Raw genomic sequence first — 18,031 nt, forward strand, 5'->3', positions numbered from 1 at the left:
TGGTGTCCCTCTGACAGCCAACGTCCCAGGGGTGAAAGAACATTAGCTGGAGAATGATCTGAAGGAAGAGTTGCTGAAGTTATCCTTGGAACCAAGGAGTCTTGCCTTTGTGAGAGAGAAGGAAGTGTCAACCCTGCCGAAGGAGCTGACCAAGGAAGAGGCTGCAGTAATTAACCCTATTGTAGGGGTCCCTACAACAAAGACTTGCCATCTAACATGAGCACCATGATTGGGAGCACTAATCTGTCTGTGCAGTTTTGTTAAAGGAGTTGTGGCACTGCAGTAGTGTGTCAGGCGGTCTCCTTACATTATCCTAAATTGTTGCTGCCAAGGGTCATTTACCTTATCTGTAGGCCGGAATAAATGCCTGGTTATGGCACCTGCTGCGTGTGTCTTTGAAAACATGGACGTTGTGATTGTGGCAATGCCAATCTGTGTTTGGCCTTGACTGGTCCCAAGAAGCAAAGACTACCAAGCCTGAGGTGCCCTGTCATGAGTAGAGGGCCAGCACTGTCCTGAGGGTCCACAAGCCACCCTGCTAAGAAGATTTGAAGCCATCGCCCTGTGGTACAATGTGCCGACAATAGTGCCTGGCAGTTAAGGCGCTGAAAACCTCAGACCAAAATCAGATGACTGACATCAGATCCCAAGATAGCCCCTGGAATGGTGCTGGCATGGTCTGAGCCCAAAGCAAACACAAACTGGGAGAAGAAGATTGCCAGCTACCTCTAGCCAGGGAGGCCCCAGCATGACTGACCTCAGGAGACTCACCAGAGAATCAATGCTAGACCGCAAAGCGTCCGGGCCACCGACATCGACCACGTAGGAACTCTGAAGAGGGCCAATGCCAAAAACAACTGATCCTGTCACGTCTTCCAGAAAATGTGCTGCTCAGCTGGCAGATGCTCGCGTCCAGGGGCACTATGGCATGTGCTCACGATCATCAGTGAACCTGCCACAGCACGACGAACCAACCAGTGCATAATTTGAGTCAGTGGTTTCCGGTGCTCGGCACTGGCCCTTAATTGTCAACATCAGCGCTTGCGGCAGTCTGCCTCAAGGTGGTACTGTCTGGCTAATTTAGAGATGTCCACAACAACAGTTAATTAATAATTCAATATACATAAATAATGACTATTACCTGACACCCAAACCATTCTTATATCTTTGGGGCCTGAAGAAGTATAAATTGTCACACTTGTAGGAGTGTGATAGTAGTTGAATTGTTATTATCATTGGCAGTATGCAGGAGCAATGGCTGGTGCAAGTTGCAATGGCCTCCTGGTGAGAGCCCTGGCACATATATTTTTTTTTTACAAATTAAGCACTGGAACCAATGCGGCACTCATGCTGCTCCAACCAAGGGTGGTCCAGTGCCCCAAAGGCTGTGTGTACTACGCAAAGTGGGATGGAGCGCTCTGTGCCTTTTTAAATGCTACACCATGGACCCCGAAAACCCAGAGGGACAGGGACAGGGTAAAGAAGGTATTGCGCCTAGAGGGAGCCACACCAGTGAATCAGATAGGCTCATGTGATTTCTGGTTGCAATATTTCTGCTTTCTGTGTAATAAAGTTTCTGTCTTTCATAAAGAGAAACACTGGGCAAGACATTGATCTTTTTGCAGTCCTGGAGGTGGTGTTGAGGGCTGTGTCTGGGTACCCCCACACTAACCCTCATGAGAAAAGTGTGACTGCTTGCCATTGCTACCACTGAGAGTCAATTGCTGAAAGGATTGTACTTGGCCTAGTTTGCAGAGGTATAGTAGGACAGGCACCTAGACATTAGAGGCAAATGCCCCAAGCCCACACAGCTGCATACAATAGCTCCTGACTGTCATGTGACCTCCTGAATGGGGTCTAATATATCCAAAGCCAGTTAAGTCTCTGAAGTATATAGAAAAATATGATCTTGTTAACAGACAACTCTCATTACTGTAGCTGCTTGAAACTGTACTTGCTGCAGCCTACTTAGTACTTTTGTGGGGCTCCCAGAAAAATGTTGTTGTAGTAGTAGTGTAGGCACGAGCCCACATTGAGATTTGTAATAGTTGTCCTTTTCTTTTACTCCGGTGTTAAGGCCGCATCATGACCAGTGCCTGGCTGTAAAATCAACGTGCACTGAAGATTTGATTAACATACTTATCTAATACCATATGTTCATCAAATATAAAACCCAAATATTTAACTGATTGAGAAACATTAAGGCCATTCAAGGGTCTCCAATGCACTGCTTCACCTTCATGAAATCTCTGTTCAGATGCACTCTGTCTACCTGGATTTTACTACTCAATGGGATAACTGAGAGCCATCAGGTGTAAGTGAGCAGACTCACATATACATTAAAAAGTATCAGGGAAAATAGAAAGCCCTGTTGGAACCCCACAGGTAGATCTCACCAGAGTTTTCAAATTGCTACTATTGATCATCCTCGTATACTGTTGATACAGAAAGTTTTAAACGAACCCAAGGTCACCTCAGATACACCTCTACACTGTGTAACCTTTGCAGAGATAATCCGAAATATGTGGTATTGAAAGTGACTGATGGGTTTGGCTGTACCTATAGTGATGCCTGAACTTGATGTAGTACATTCAAATTCTTTAATACAGCAACATGGGCTCTGTTCACCTCCCTGGTCAACATCCTGATAGCAAATCACACCCAATCCCCGGAGATTTCAGATAGGGTAACTTCTATCTTTATGATTTGTATTGCACACCAGGGCTTAGTCAATAGTATAGCACATTACTGAGAACAATTTGTGAACTGACAAAGATTACATCTAACCGGGGAAGTGGATTAACATTATTGGACAAAACAATTGAAGAACAATGTTGAGATTCATTTGCAGACAGCAGGCTGTTGTGTCCATTTTACTTTTAGATATTGTCTGAAAACATTGTCCTTGAGCTGTTACCTATCTCTGTACCAGTGGGCAGCATTCTGTGTTCAGTAGGGAAAGAGTTCCAGGCTGAGGTGAAAACTCCCTAGAGTGACTGCTGTTGTGCTGTGGCGGTCCTGAATTATGGCCCTTCCAGAAGTGTGCTGTGACTCCTGACAACTTTTGAGCCTCTCAAGATGTTGAGCATGTCTGCTAGCTATGGAGAGTTATTATCATGAATGGCTCTTATAATACACATTATTACACTAGGGTATCCCACACCCAAGAGTATACTGAATATTGAGTACAGAGAGAAGGACACCCTGCTTCAAACAAACATAAGGTTTTCTTTGTAAGACACTAACCAACTCTATTAGTGGCATGCTTCATCATCGGGTCTCATCCTGGTCCCCAAAAACCATGGTGGGCTCAATCATATTCGAAGGAGCAATTTGGATAATATTACAACCAGGGTCTTGGGGAAAATGATAAAAATACCTTGAACAATCCAGGTATAATGCTAATATTGGTTGTTCAAGTATATCGAAAAACTAATAGGGAGGTTATTCAGGGGTACAATGGCCCAATATTCTTCCAATTATTAATGAATGAAATGTTTATTGGGCCTGGGTTGTTCACAATTTTTTATTCTTTTTCCCAAGACTCCGACTGTGATAATATCCAAAGAACTCCCTGCCATATGGTTGAGCCCGTCCTGGATTTTGGGGACCTGGATGAGACCTGATGATGAAGCTTGCCACTAATAGGGTAGGTGAGGGTCTAACAAAGAAAGCCTGTTGGTTGTCTGAATCAAGGTGTACTTCTCTTTGTACTCAATTCTGAATATACTCTTGGGTGTGGGATACCCTTTTGTGTTATAGTATTATTTTGTGAGACTGTATCCTTATCCATTAAAATTCCCCCCCTCCCCTCCCCCCCATTCTCGGGAGGTGGTCTGGTGACCACCGACCCTGTTCACCATGTTGTGGACTTATAGTAGACAGCCAATATTTAATTGTATTCTGGTTGAGTGGAATTCAGAGAGGATGTGGGCAATGTGATTACATTGGTGCTTGGAGTGAGCAAGTATTGCTGCTGATTACCGTGCACCTTTCAGTGGGCACAGGGAAGATTGATGGGCACCTACTGGAATTTTCAACAATTGTAAGCTGAATTTGCATTTTCAAAATTCCTCTAACCCTAAATCTGAGAATGAGTATGTAGCATTGACTAGTGTTTTATACTGCATCTAAGTGACACATAGGCATGCAAATAAATCTCATCTGAATGCTGAACAGTAGGTTGTGAGGCGGTCATATAGCATATCAATTGAGGGAAAGCAAGACATGATGCATCACTAAACTACTCCTGTGCTGAATAACGCAATGAGTATTGGTGAGTGTTTGAAAGCAACAAAGAAAGAAGAAATATACCTACTTTACGGGCCAGAGTGTACCACTATTACCACAAGCACTCATCTACTTCTGGTAGTGCTAAATTTGTCCAAAGAACGCGCAAGATTACAATTGTCAATTATGAACACTGCAACTCTATGAACCACTGTCACAATGGCCCACCCAGTCCTTTTCAAATGCTTACCAGGTGCTGAAGTTTGGTTTTTATAATGATGGGCACGCCATTGACGACTACTTTAGATTTGCCACAGGGAATGACTGTAACTTTGTTTTCCACATTTATGAAAGCAGCATGCTTGTCCGAAATGCTGAAAGAAAAAACAGATTATGGATAGACTTAATTCACCAAAATGGCAGGTGCAGTGGAAGTGAAATCACACACTCACCATGTAATACACGAGGACTTCACTAGGTTGACACCTTTTCTAACACTTTTCTTCTCAACAACCTTATATTTGCTCCTGAGTACCTTGGTCGTTTGGCAAAGAGTGGAGAATACATAAACTAAACCTAGTATCTAGTAGAGGTGAGCGAGCCACTGAAAGCTCGAGCCAGACTCTGCCTGCAATAAAAATCTACTCCACCTCTATAGGGGAACACATGACAGCTGACTTGCCTCTTAGTTCACCAATGGCATTGTCAGGAGGGCAATAAATACTTTATAACGAAGTGATGTAGGGCCATATGTATCATTCCAAATTGCGATTGCAAACGCCGAAATTCTACGAAATTCGGCATTTGCGATCGCAATTGGGCTCAGTGGTATGCATTAAAGAAAAACTCCATCGCATAATAAGGAATCGCAAAATTTGCGATTTCCTGTTTTGCGATTGCATTTAAGGAATCGCAAATTGCGATTCCTTAAATGCAATGTAAGAAGCACAGAAAAAGTGCAAATTGGCCTTAAGGAATCGCAAATTACCACCAACTTCAAGTTGGTGGTAATTTGCGATTTCTCTGAAAAAATGCACTTTTTTGCATTTTTCAAAGTGCCATGTGGCGCACATACATGCCCTTAGGGCATGTATGTGTGCCACATTTGCACACATGCACATTTCAGGGGTGCAACAGGGTGTCCTTTTGACACCCTGGCACCCTTGAAATTGCATTCTCAATTTGCGATTCTCTAATTGAGAATCGCAAATTGAGAATGTCTTCCCATTCATTCCTATGGGCCTCTAGGTCCATAGTAATGAATGGGGGAGTATTCCTTAATTGCGAATCGCAATTAAGGAATATGTAGGATTCGCAAAATTAATTGCAAATCCTACACACATAGCGTTTTGGGATTCTCAAATAGCGATTCGCAAAAAATCGCTATTTGAGAATCGCAAAAGAACATTGTGATACATATGGTCCATTATCTGAAGTGCTGAAGTGCACCCACATGGTAAAGTGTACACTTTATTTACATTTTCAAGTGACTTCATTATATTTTAACATTATTTTTGTTGCATTACTTGCATGCCAAATATTTTCAGAGCTTGGATCATGCACAGGCTCTTACGGCCTAACCAGCTCTGCTCTGACTCAGCTCTCCTTGCTAATATTTTAGGTTGCCCACCTCTAGTATCTAGAGACGTTAAACGTATGCTCCCACCACCGCCATCATGACCATGGAGAACTGGAGTAGAAGGAGATGTTACAGGGGTACCAAAGGTCAAGCCATGGAAGACAAAAATGTTCTTCCCATACATGCAATTGTCTTCAGTTAAACCTGTGTTTGAATACCTAGACTGTGTAAATTATTGTTGTAGCAATGATAATTTGTTCTGCTAATATTGATTATAAGGTACACTCCTTTTTAGGTATCGCCTACGCAGCACGCATGCGCTACTGTAGGAAGAGACCTCTTGGAATTGATTCGCTTTTTCGGGCAAAAACGTGCACGCGTTGCATTGCTTTCAATGGCAACGCGTGAACGTTTGGCGATTACCTTGTGGGAGCGAGCGGCGCCATGTGTTACCAATTATCCCGCTCGCTCCCGCAAGGTAAACGCTGCGCGTCCCTGCTCTCGGCCGCACTCCGCCCACCCCTCAAGTACTCTTTAACTTTCGTGGTCGAGTGGCCGCGCTTGTCTTTCAGCACTTGTTGATGTATATGTGCGGCCAATAATCTATAGAAGGTTTCGAAATCTTGTTTTCTATTGTATTTCTTTGAACACTTGCTTTCAAAAAGACAGCCCATCATCTAACCCTTACTCTGTTGCTACATGCAGCATCTGTTACATCCTCAGGTTTCGTTAGTGTCTCGCGATGTAATGTGAAAATATGAAGCATTATAGGTTTTATGTTGGATTGATATAGTCCAGCAAGTCACTGTGGTGAGCAACAGGGTTAGAGAAAGTTGTGGAGAAAATGTAGTCGTCATAATCCTCTGTGACAAACACCATGCTTTTGGCACTATGGTGAGGAATGCTAGATTAAGAGCGGCAGAGCCTTAATTGGAGAAGTATTTCTGTACAGCGGGTATGTTGTTCTAAGACAACTTAAAGGTGCTGAAAATCGTTCTAACAGCTTGAATAATGTATTAGCGCAGGTTTGTGTTTGATGGAAAGAGTAATTAGGAAAAGTGAAAGCTTAATGTAAAGCAAAACTTATGCAAATAAATGTACAAAACCCACTTCATTTCTTTTTGGTTGTCTTACACAAGCCGTGTTTGTTTCGATTTTGCTTTTTTTAGGTCTCGCCTGAGCCAGCGCTTTAGCACTGCTCTCGCGAGAGCTTTTGTAAATGGGGGATCTGGAAGTGCAAACGAGTGCTTTCAGGCCTCCAAATACAGTGCATGTGCGCCGGGCGCGCGCACCATTTGGCAGCCTGCACACCATTTGCTTTCACTTTCGCGGCCGCTTGTTCCACATTAGTTTAACCTTCCGAAGCTCACCATCCATTTTAAGAACTGGCCTAGCTTTGTAGTCACAAAAAGTTGTCAGGTTTTCTTTTTAGTGAAGGTGCTTCGTTGTTTGACATCTGTCAAGCACTTACTGCTTTGCACTAAAGCCGATCAGAAACCCACTGAAATCCAACAGATCGCTATGGCTCTATGGTGGTAAGTGAGAGAGACTCATTTCAATGCTCCAACCTCGGGTAAATGAGCACAGTTATTCGCCTTTTTCTTGGACAGAACTGCCAAAACGTGACAGCAGCATCCGGTGCTGGACGGAAGTAACCTCCGTCTCTCCCACGAACAGAGCCATGTCAACCCGCTTGGCCCCGAGACGGTTTCGTTCCCAACAGCTACAAAGATACATCCCTTTAACTTGTTTCACAAAATTAACCATGTGCCAAGCATTCCTGGCTAATACTGGTTCCTCCGTATTAAACATCGTGGCTATTAGAAATCATACCAATGCATCAAAACTCCTACCAGGCAACACCCACCACCCAAGGCAACCGTATTAAGGTGCTGGCAAATGAGCCAGCAGGGCTTCCCAACACAAGCTCACTGCCCAACCAAATAAAGTAATAAAGCTCTCCTAAACTCCAAAATCAACAAAATTCGTTACCCTGCGCCACACGAAATATCCTGCTCCGTGCTGTAACCATAGTTTACCCCCTTAACCCCATAAACATATCCGGGGCCGTCACTCTCCTTGTCGGACAACTTCGTGTTGGGATTAGGCTAGCCTTCTTGGGACAAAAACTTTATTCGGAAATCAAACCACAGCCGTGACAAGCTGCAACCACAATCAAGGCCCTAGCGGAAATTTGTATACAAAACGTGCTCAATTTAAAAGCGTGGCTGAGCTTGTTCATGAAGCACAGATGGAATGCAAAGTCACACCGGGTCACAAAACTGGGTTCAAACCATCGTTTTTGCTCAGAACGCCACCCCGGTTTGGACCAAGCCATATGCAAATCAGTCTTCACCAGGCTTTATGTGGGATATAAACTTCAGTGGGGTGTGGGATTTCAATGGGGAGTGACCAATGCAGTCACGGACGTGGCTTAAAACACCCAAGCTAAAACAAGCATTTGCAATGCAATAGGTCTCGCATTGACGCGAGTTTGAGCTATTGGCATTGCACATAACAATGCCTTTTATTTTTGATTTCTTTTTAAAAACATAAATCAAAGGAATTGTTATTTACAATACCAATAGCTTAAACTCTCGTAACCGCGAGACCTATTGCATTGCAAATGCTTGGTTTCCTTGTGTTTAGTACTGTTCTTAAATGTGCCCTGCTGTTAATTCTACTCCGGTGTATTCTCGATAGCTGCGCCATGATTACAGATTGGTCAGCTTTTGTTTTAGGCCACCGATCATTACCCTACTACCACCACTATGTATTAACCACGCTGGATGTGTTGATAACTCCGTGGCGAAGTTTACGAAGGGTCGGCAGTCTTTTGGCAACAATACCACAGTCAGCTGTGCATTTTGCACGGACACTGCCGTGAAAGCAGTGCCTTTTGGTCAGGGCGTCTCGCTCAACCAATTCGCAGTAATGGAAACATGCCCTGATCTGTGTACACAGCAGGCAACGCCGGCTTTTGGCACGGGCGAGCTGGGCCCAGGGCAACGGTGCTAATCTTCAGGGGGATTCTTGGCTCCAGTGGTACATTTACAAACTAATTTTTATTCTTTGTTTAGCATAAAGCAGGCGTGATTTTTAACACTTCAGCAGCACATTCTTTGCCCTGCCCCATCTCCCTCACCCATGCTGCCACACACCAACACCCCAAAACAAACAACTCGGCAGCAGTGTGCTGGAGCTCAGCAGTGAGTGATTTGGGTGAAGTTGGGGTGGGGGTGTCGGGGAGCTGTTTGTGTTCAGAGGCCAGTCACTGCTCTGAAGTGATAAAGTCAGGGGTTGGCCTGGGAACACAAACGGAGACTTCTATTGCATAATTGTATTCATCAGTAGCAGCAGCCAAGACGCCAAATGTATTTTGCTGGGTACACGTTGCCCCACTGAGTGCTCCTGGGACTTGATTAGGATTTGGAACAACTTATTTCTTTGCCCAAGGTATATTGTAATAGAACTTTTCAGTTTCTTTCAGTAAGTTTTCTTTAGAACAAGTGTCCCATGTGGTTTAGTCTTGCAAGGTCCGTGCTTTCCTACCACAAGTTAAAAATGGCTTGACAACTCCACCAAAAGTCATATCCAAACTTTTTCCTGGGTGGTGGGTAGGGTGGCATGAGACAACAAATACACTCGCATTCATCAGCAGCTGGGTGTGATTTTTGTTCCTTTCTTTTCTTTACAGTGTTCCCATACAGTCAATTGAGAGCAGAGGCGAGGGCGCAGGCTTAATTTAGGTCTACAAAACAACTGGGGGCAGGGAAACAAAATTTTCCTTTCATGACCTTTTGAGTAAATATGGCGCGTGAGTGTCTGAGGGTGAAAGACGAGCAGGGAGTTTATATTTGGGAGTCCGGGAGTGAGACGCGCCGTCAGAATTCCAATTCACCCTGGACGTGGTGCTTTTTAGCCCCCCCCCCCCCAAGATTCTGCGAAAGAAAACTGAGCGTTTTACTGCGCTGATGAATGAAACAGAAGCAGTGTGCTCCTGCCACTTAATGAAGGTTTACTTCAGAGTCTGCAAATGCATACCAGATGAGCGGCTGCTGCGGGGCCCGGCTCCCCGGCTGTCGGGGGCAAGAGGTGCACTGCATGCGTGCCCCTGCCCCTTGCAAGTACGTGCACACAGAGGTGGAGGGGTTCAGGCACAGGATGGTGCACATCCCTGAAAAACTGGCCGAGTCTCGGTGGCTGTTCGGATACGGACCTTACATTCCAAGCAGTACAGTAGGAAGCGGCATCACAAGCCAGGCAGGCCCCGCCCCAGAGTGCAGCAGGGGCCTGACACACTGTATGGCTGGTATTTTTACAGCACGTGACATGCTGAAGAACAGCTACCCTCAACAGGGGCATAATGTCCATTGGTGCAGCAGGAGCAGTGGCACCGGGACACAGGCCCGAGGGGCCCTCTGAACTCAGAATATTCCTGTGTTTCACAGTTCACACATCAGTCAATGGCTCTTTTCCTTACTTCGACTAGGGCCCATGACAAGCTGTCCAGGCCACTGATCCCAAACCCACGCCCTCCCTCATCAGAGCTTTGGTCTGTCATAGACAGTTGTTAATTCAAAGCTGTTTGTGATTCTCTTCCAGTATACAGTGCTGAATGGGGCACCCCTTCAGGGCTTTAAGTGGGCCGGGTCTTGCCAGTGCTGAGCACCAGCATTTCTTAAAAGCAGGTGCCCTCCATAGTATCGCCATTGGCACTCCTCAGTCCCCCCTCCCCCAGAATACATACCCAAATAACATACACACAGACTGTTGGGTTGGGTAAAGTTTGCTGCAGGTTTATTACATATTCCAATATGTAATGGGTGGGTTATCTTACGGGTGATCCAGGGCAGGCAACCAACTGGGCCACCTGCCCGCCTGATGAGCCGGGCAGCGCTGGGGGAACCCCACCGTTGCTGCCGTCCAGGTGATTCTCTTACAGGATCACGTGCCGTTGGTAACTTCTACTCACACCCCTTCCGGGGCGGAGCGTCGCATAGCAAACCCCCGGTTGTTCAGGCCCACAACCGCCCGCAGGACTAGCGGGGCGCCGACACTGCTTCCAGGGCCCTCCCCTGAGGCTCCTCGGATTTGGCTCAGGCACCCCCTATGGTGCCGCGCAGAGGTACCCTTGGTACCGGCCTGCTTTCAGATCGCCCTGTAACTCCGCCTGCAACGAAAAAAGAAACATTACAACACTCTTACCCCCACCTGACCCTCACGCAGGGTAAGCGGTAGGGAGGGATGCGGCGTGCGAGGTGAACAACGAGGTCGCCAGGAGTGTGGGGGAAGGCTAAATAGCCTCCCCCTCGCCACAGAGGGCCGGAAGTGACACGCTGCTGCGTCACTTCCGGTTGGTAGAGAGAGGAGGGAGACACCGGCCGGCGTCCCCGCCCCCTGGAGGGGGGGCGGGGAGGGGTGACCGGTGCCCAGGCGACACTAGGGCGCCGACCGCTCTAGTGGCCCTCTGCGGGGGCCGCGGGCGGCGGCATTTCTGCCCTCAGGGTGGAAAAGAAAATCTCGACGAAGACTTTGATGTAACTTCAAAGAGACTCGTTTTAGTTCTTTCACAGTCGCATCATTTCAGAACGGAAACATTTGCAATATTCTGTACTGTTGTGCTCTATCTTATCCATGTGTTCTTCCCAATTTTCCTTTCTCTGTTTGCTTCCCCTTCCCGCATCCTTTCCTTCACTCATGCCCTCTGTGTTGCTTCCCACAACCTGCATTCCTCTGAACTGCTTCCCCAGGCGTCTGTGAATCTATATCCCAGCCATGTTGCTTCCCCCCACCATGCTATTTTTTTTACTGATCCCTCTTGGATCAGCAAACAAAATGAAACAAGCATTGGCATAGCTAATAGGTTTCGCCTTTGGGACCTAATAAGTGTTTGGTTATCCAGCACAATATTCTTGGTGCAACAACATGAACTGTTGCATGGCTTAACTCTTATAAGGTCCCAAAGGCGAGACCTATTGGCTATGCCAATGCTTGTTACTGTTCCACCTAAGATAACTGTCCAAAGAGGTTTGTTTTTGATGACTATTCGCTAATCATATTTTTGGTGTTATTGCTTATATTCTTTGTCAGACCCTTGTTATTTCCAATTAATTGGAATTACTAGTACAATTCAAAGTCATCAATTTCAAATCCTGGTGAAAGTGAATGGATAATCTATTGTTAACCCACCAAAACATACTTTGATATTTTCATTTGTCCATAGTGGCTTGGCTTTATAACAAGTGAATTTGTGCCTGACTGTCTTCTGTTTTCTTTTGAAGATTAAAATTTTCCATTAGCACTGTGTTTCTTATTTTCTGGGATTATCTCATTGTTTTCCATTTCAGGTTTTTCTTTTCCCATGGGTTTTGTTGAGCATTTACTGTTAGACCGGGCATCCTTGGCATGATTTCCCCAGCCTTTTTGCCTCTACCTCCTGTATTTTCGACTGTGTGCTTGACTTTGATTGTGTTGCCTTGGTGACTGTGGGCACTTTACCACTGCTGGTCAGTGCTAAAGTGCTAGTGTTACCTGTATAAATTGTGATTATGATTAGTGATCCATGATTGGCATATATGATTTACTGGTAAGTCTCTAGTGTCTCCTGCCTGCCACTGCAGTGTCTATTAGTGCAGTTTTAAACTGCCATGTCGATCTGGCAACTGCAACCACTTGCCAGGCCCAAACCTTCCCTTCTATTGCATGTCAAGCACCGCTAAGGTACGCCCTAGGAAGCCCCGTGGGCAGGGTGTAGAGTATGTAAAAGGTAGGACACATACTGGTGTGTTCTACATGTCCTGAAATACTGCCAATTTTGTTTTTCACTTTTGCAAGGGCTAGCTCTCCCATAGGCTATCATTTGAGCTGCCTTGTAACATTTTACAAGTGTAACTTTCTGTTGGGACCAGCTAGAGATTTAGATTTTGGTCTCTCTGAGCTCAGAATTTAAAAACACATCTAAAGATGGTTTTTAAATTGTGTTTTTTGAAAATGCCACTTTTAGAAAGTGCTGCAACAAGAAATGAAGGACGGAATGCTAAATGAATCTGCCTTTTCGCCTCCAGCTTGCCTGCTACAAGGGGCCTCCATACCCCACCGTGCTTTGCGGCCACATCAACTACCCTAGATGCCTTTTGTCTTTTTATCTAGGGCTGCAAATGTACTCTCATACGAGATCAAACTGACTGAACACCGGTTATCTCTGGAGGAGGGTAGGCGCGCTCCAGAGATATTCTAGTCTACCTCTCAGACCCCTCTTGCTTCATCCCTTGTACCTACAGCTAGGCCTCGCCCCCCACACTAGTTCCTGCTGCTGTAATGGTTTCCATGGTACAGGTGGATCAGTCCTCACAACCTGCTGCTAAGAGGAAAAGGGGGGCTAAAGAGCAAGAAGCTCTAAAGTCCCAAGAAAGGGCCTATCACGGGATCTGAGTAAAAAAAAACCCTCATCCCCAGAATTAAGAACTGCCATCACCCAAAACCTTGACTTTGACTGGAATAAGTTGGAAAAATTGGTTAAGGCTCTGTTTGGCCCACTACTTGGTAGACTTGAGAAAATTGAGGAGAACCCGGATAACATAATCACAAAATCCAAAACAACCACGGTCCCTCCGCCACCCCCAAGGTCTGGTGGCTCCCCCAGTGGGCAATCAGAGCAGGCTGTAGCGCCATCTTTACCCTCTCTCCAGTCTCTCTATGCCGTGCCTCATCCATCACCTTTATCGATCCAGAGGCAGCCGATATATTCTAGGGCAGCAAGTTGCATTATCCCCCCCGGTATAGATTCTTATAGGGACATAAACAAAAGAGGGGGGCAAGGACCCGTTGAGGACACCGGGTGAACTGCATGCCGATTAGCACAGTCCTGGGACTCCAATTCGGTACTGGACCTTTCTCCCACTGCTTCCGCACTGGTCCTGGTATTGACAAATGTTCCACTGCTGGGGGATGGCCAAAGGGAAACTACTACTCAATTGATGGATACATTTCTCCACTGGCTGAACTCTTGGGCCACTATCTTTGATGGTACTAGGGGTTGTGCCAGACATATCATTATGGCAAGGAGGGTGAGTTGGGTGGGGTCTTCATCCAAATCAAACTCCGGGGGCTTGCGTGGTGGTAAATTTCAATAATAAACATGTTACTATGTCCTTTTTGTACTACTTCCAGACCAATCTCCCCCTTTTTTCTCAGATTTCTGTACCCCCACTTGAACATTTTTATAGCTTTCACTCAGGTCAACCAATAAAGCCCATCGGTCTACCAACAGAGGGTATAGCGGGCATTATAAAGTCAGGGCATTCAGAGAAAAATGGGTTGGTCCTAGCAAATAGATTTGACCCCTTAACCCGGCTGGTTAACTGGGAATCCTGTGACTGACTGTCAGGGGTAGCCACGACTCAGTTAAGGGAGTTAGCAAATACGAGAAATACTCAGGATATAAACCCTATCCAAAACTGTCAAGACAGGGAGGCTGCAATAAAGGGCTCTGCACTCCCTTTAAAAAAATCCCCATGGAATACTTCAGGTGTTTCTTCAAAGGTGAGCAATCCAGATTGGTGCGCACAATGGAAAGAATCAGACCTCTTATGCATTCAAGAAACATGGGCAACCAAACCTATATTTTTATATGGGCTTCGCTCTTTCCAAACAGATGCGCTCCCTTCAACTTCAGGCAGAGCAAGGGGGGGGGGGGGCTATTGACTTTGATTGCAAATACCCTCCCCCTCAAAATCAAAAACGTTAGGCACCCGAGTCCTTATTTCCAAATTCTTTTGATAGAGGGGAATAAGGAATGTGATTGGTTATTAGTGAATTTCTACAATAATAATTTCCGGGGTAATATGAAGGACGCGGTGGAACTATTAGATACTGAAATTCAGATTAGTATTAGCGCGACTCATGGAAAAATCGTGAACATCCTGTGAACACACAAGCACTTACATCCTTGCACAAAGCCCTGACTGCACGCCCACAAAATAGCGCTATGTCAATATCTCTTAGGAAAAGTTATTCTGAAGCCAGGAAGTTAAGGGAAATCGGTCTTGGAGGGGGGTGGGGGGGGCAATTTAATTTAAAAACAAGAATTTTAAAAACAAAAAAGGAAGGCCAGGCCCCGGGAGAAATTGGGCTGGGGATGGGGCCCACGTGACCACCTTTCCCATTCTAAAAATGTTGGGCCCAGGGGGATGGGGTCCCCGGGGTCAAAATCGGCCCAGGGAAGGGGGAAGGGGTGGCATGGAGAGCAAAAGAATGGTGGATTTATCCCAGATCTCTTGACTGGGGTTAAATGCTTGATTTGCTTTGCATTCCGTCCATCATCTGTGTGTCTTTTGCTTTCTCACCCTAAGTGCACCAGGTATGCCCAGACCTGGGTCCTGGGCTCACTGTGCCACTCGATTCAACCTAGCCTGGCAGATGAGGGGTGATGCCCTGAAACCGGTCCGAGGATGCTTGTTTCTGGTCCAGGGAGAATCTGGCTTGGCAGTTCAGGCTGGACTGTTTAATAGGACAAAGTAGGACACCGTATTGTACATATTCAATAAGTCATGTCATGTAATGTTTTTTGTCTTTGATTTGTATAAGTTTTGTTCTTAGTCATTTTGTTTACAAATGTAAGTACTACGTGTACAATATTTTTTAGAATTTTTTTTTTGAAAGGCAATGACAAAAGCTATAACCTAAGAAAATAGGACTGCTGAGTCATTTCATCCAGAATCACAGGAATATTAAAATTTTGGGGTGAAATATTCAAGTGTACATATCTGCTGCAAGCATTAAATAATTAGCGGTCAAGTCATAGACATTGGAAGAAACAATACTTGGGTCTCTTCCACTAAAGAATGTTTTGATTGATGGTCTTAGAGTCATTACCTGTTGAGAAAAAAAACTGGGTGGAACCAGGGCACCTGGTATAGAGGCCAGGCCACGGGGGCTGGGGTCCCCAGGGGATAAAATCGAAGGGCAGTGCAGACCACCTCCCTTTAAAAAAAAAAAAGGGCAGACCCCAGTGGATGGGTCCCTGGGGCCTAAATTGGCCCGGGAGGGGGGCTGCGCTCCCTCTCCCTTTAATTTAAAAATACAAATTTTAAAAATCAAAAAAGAAAGACCGGGCCCTGGAGGAAATCAGGCTGTGGAGGGCAGGCCAAGTGACCACCTTCCCCATTCTCAAAATGCCCGGCCTCGGGGGATGGGGTCCTTGGGGCCGAAATCGGCCCAGGGAACGGGGAAGGGGTTGCATGGTGAGCAATGATGGATTTAACTCAGATCTCTTGACTGAGGGGTAAATGTTTGATTTGCTCTGCATTCCGTCTATCATCTTTGTGTCTTTTGCTTTCTCGCCCTAAGTGCACCAGGTATGCCCAGACGTGGGTCCCGGTTTCACTGTGCCACTAGATTCAAGCTAGACTGGTTGATGAGGGGTGATGCCACGAAAACGGTCCCAGGATGCTTGTTTCTGGTCCAGGGAGGAACTGGCTTGGCAGTTTGGGCTGGACTGTTCCCATGAGGCTTAGGGTCAAGACTGATTTGCATATGGCTGGCTCTAAACTGGAGTAGCGAACACAAGAACAATGGATTTAACCCAGATCTGTTGACTAGGGGTGAATTTTTGATTTGCTCTGCATTTCGTCCATCATCTGTGTGTCTTTTGCTTTCTCACCCTAAGTGTGCCAGTTATGCTCAGACGTGGGTCCCAGGCTCACTGTGCCACTGAATTCAAGCTAGCCCGGCTGATGAGGGGTGATGCCCCAAAACCGGTCCCAGTATGCTTGTTTCTGGTCCAGGGAGGAACTGGCTTGGCAGTTCGGGCTAGACTGTTCCTATGAGGCACAGGGTCAAGACCAGGGGTCTCCAACCTTTTCTGTGTTGAGAGCTACTTCTGCTCAAGGAAAGTCCTGCTGAACTACTAGTATATGTTATCACTGTAAAGTAGTGGCAACATGTGTTAACATTACATTATGACCACTCTAAGCAGGATTGTCAGTAGTAATCACCCAAGCATTCAAGATAAGGTTACCAGCAGAAATAGCAGGAAAGCATTTCTCACTATTAAATGCCACCCCCTCAGTAATGAAGTTACATTCAAATTATCAAATGCTTTGCGGCACAAAGGACCGAACTAGAGCAGTAAGTGCCCCCCCCCACCCCCAGCTCAGCTTGAATTAGCATTCTGCTATCAACTTTAAATGTGTTTTAGAAATAAAGTATTTTGTCTTTGTCAGCATATTAATTATTGAAAATACGCATTTTTTTTCTATCAAATACCACTTTCCATTTTGGGCAAACAAACTCAGTTTCCAAAATAACAAATATTTTCTAAAAAACATATTTGCCATTAAAATATCAGTTTTCAATTTTAGAAAACAAAAATCCGCAAATATCAGTACTATCATGTAAAAATGCCTCACATAGACAGATTCTGCTTAAAGTGCCCAAGTATTACAATCATAGGTAATGGATTTTCACCATAGCACCAAGTATGCTTTTGTTATGCAAATAATGCCCACCGTTATACCAGGGCCAACATACCAAGGCTGGGCGCCATAACATCCAGGATGCCCAATGTATATCCGTTATTGCCATTTTTATGCAAGAAACAGTCATCATTTTGTCAGGGGGGCTAAAAGTAGGCCAGTCAATATGTTAATGATGGTAGCCGGTATTGGAAAACTACACTAAAAAATACCCGTAATAGTCAAGGATGACCATTATTACAGCATGGGCACTATTATGCCATGAACGGAAACAATTGCACCAAAGATAAAACCCTTATGATGCAGGCCAGCATACACATTTGACGGTCCTTGACTCTAGACGTAGCTTCCAGGAAACAACAATGTTTATTAGGGAGCGACACCATGTCAGACAGACATCACATAAATAAATGCAGATGAGGCTATTATTTATTTGCTTTGGATCAATACACTGCTCCTCTCAGCTCTTGGGTTGATCATGCTCCTAACAAATTTTCTCTCCGGCTCCTACAGTCCCACACTTTGGTGGGACAGCACTGAGTACTACTGTCATTCTTTGATAGTGCATTGTTCACATATGTGCTGGGACTGAAAGAGCAGGGTGTATACCATGGCAAATCTCCTTGTGATTAAGAGTTAGAGTGGATACAGACGGTCATGTGGCAGACCCGTAACCCAACTCAGTTTGTGTTTGAGTGTTATTAAAAGGGTCTGCTATTGGTTTGGTTGGCTTTCCCTCTAAGTG

At 45.4% G+C, this 18,031-nt stretch overlaps 1 protein-coding gene across 1 annotated transcript in view; it reads right to left on the minus strand.

The window, feature by feature from the left end:
- Positions 1–18,031, minus strand: part of LOC146821397 (kinesin-like protein KIF28) — a 777,435-nt gene that overhangs the window by 491,583 nt on the left and 267,821 nt on the right. The window contains exon 17 of the mRNA XM_085609842.1: positions 4,481–4,604. Within this exon, the coding sequence (XP_085465968.1) occupies positions 4,481–4,604 (124 nt within the window). The remainder of the gene's footprint in view (positions 1–4,480; positions 4,605–18,031) is intronic.

Source organism: Triturus cristatus, chromosome 6 (genome assembly GCF_964204655.1).
Source record: "Triturus cristatus chromosome 6, aTriCri1.1, whole genome shotgun sequence".
NCBI classification, from domain to species: Eukaryota; Metazoa; Chordata; class Amphibia; order Caudata; family Salamandridae; genus Triturus; species Triturus cristatus.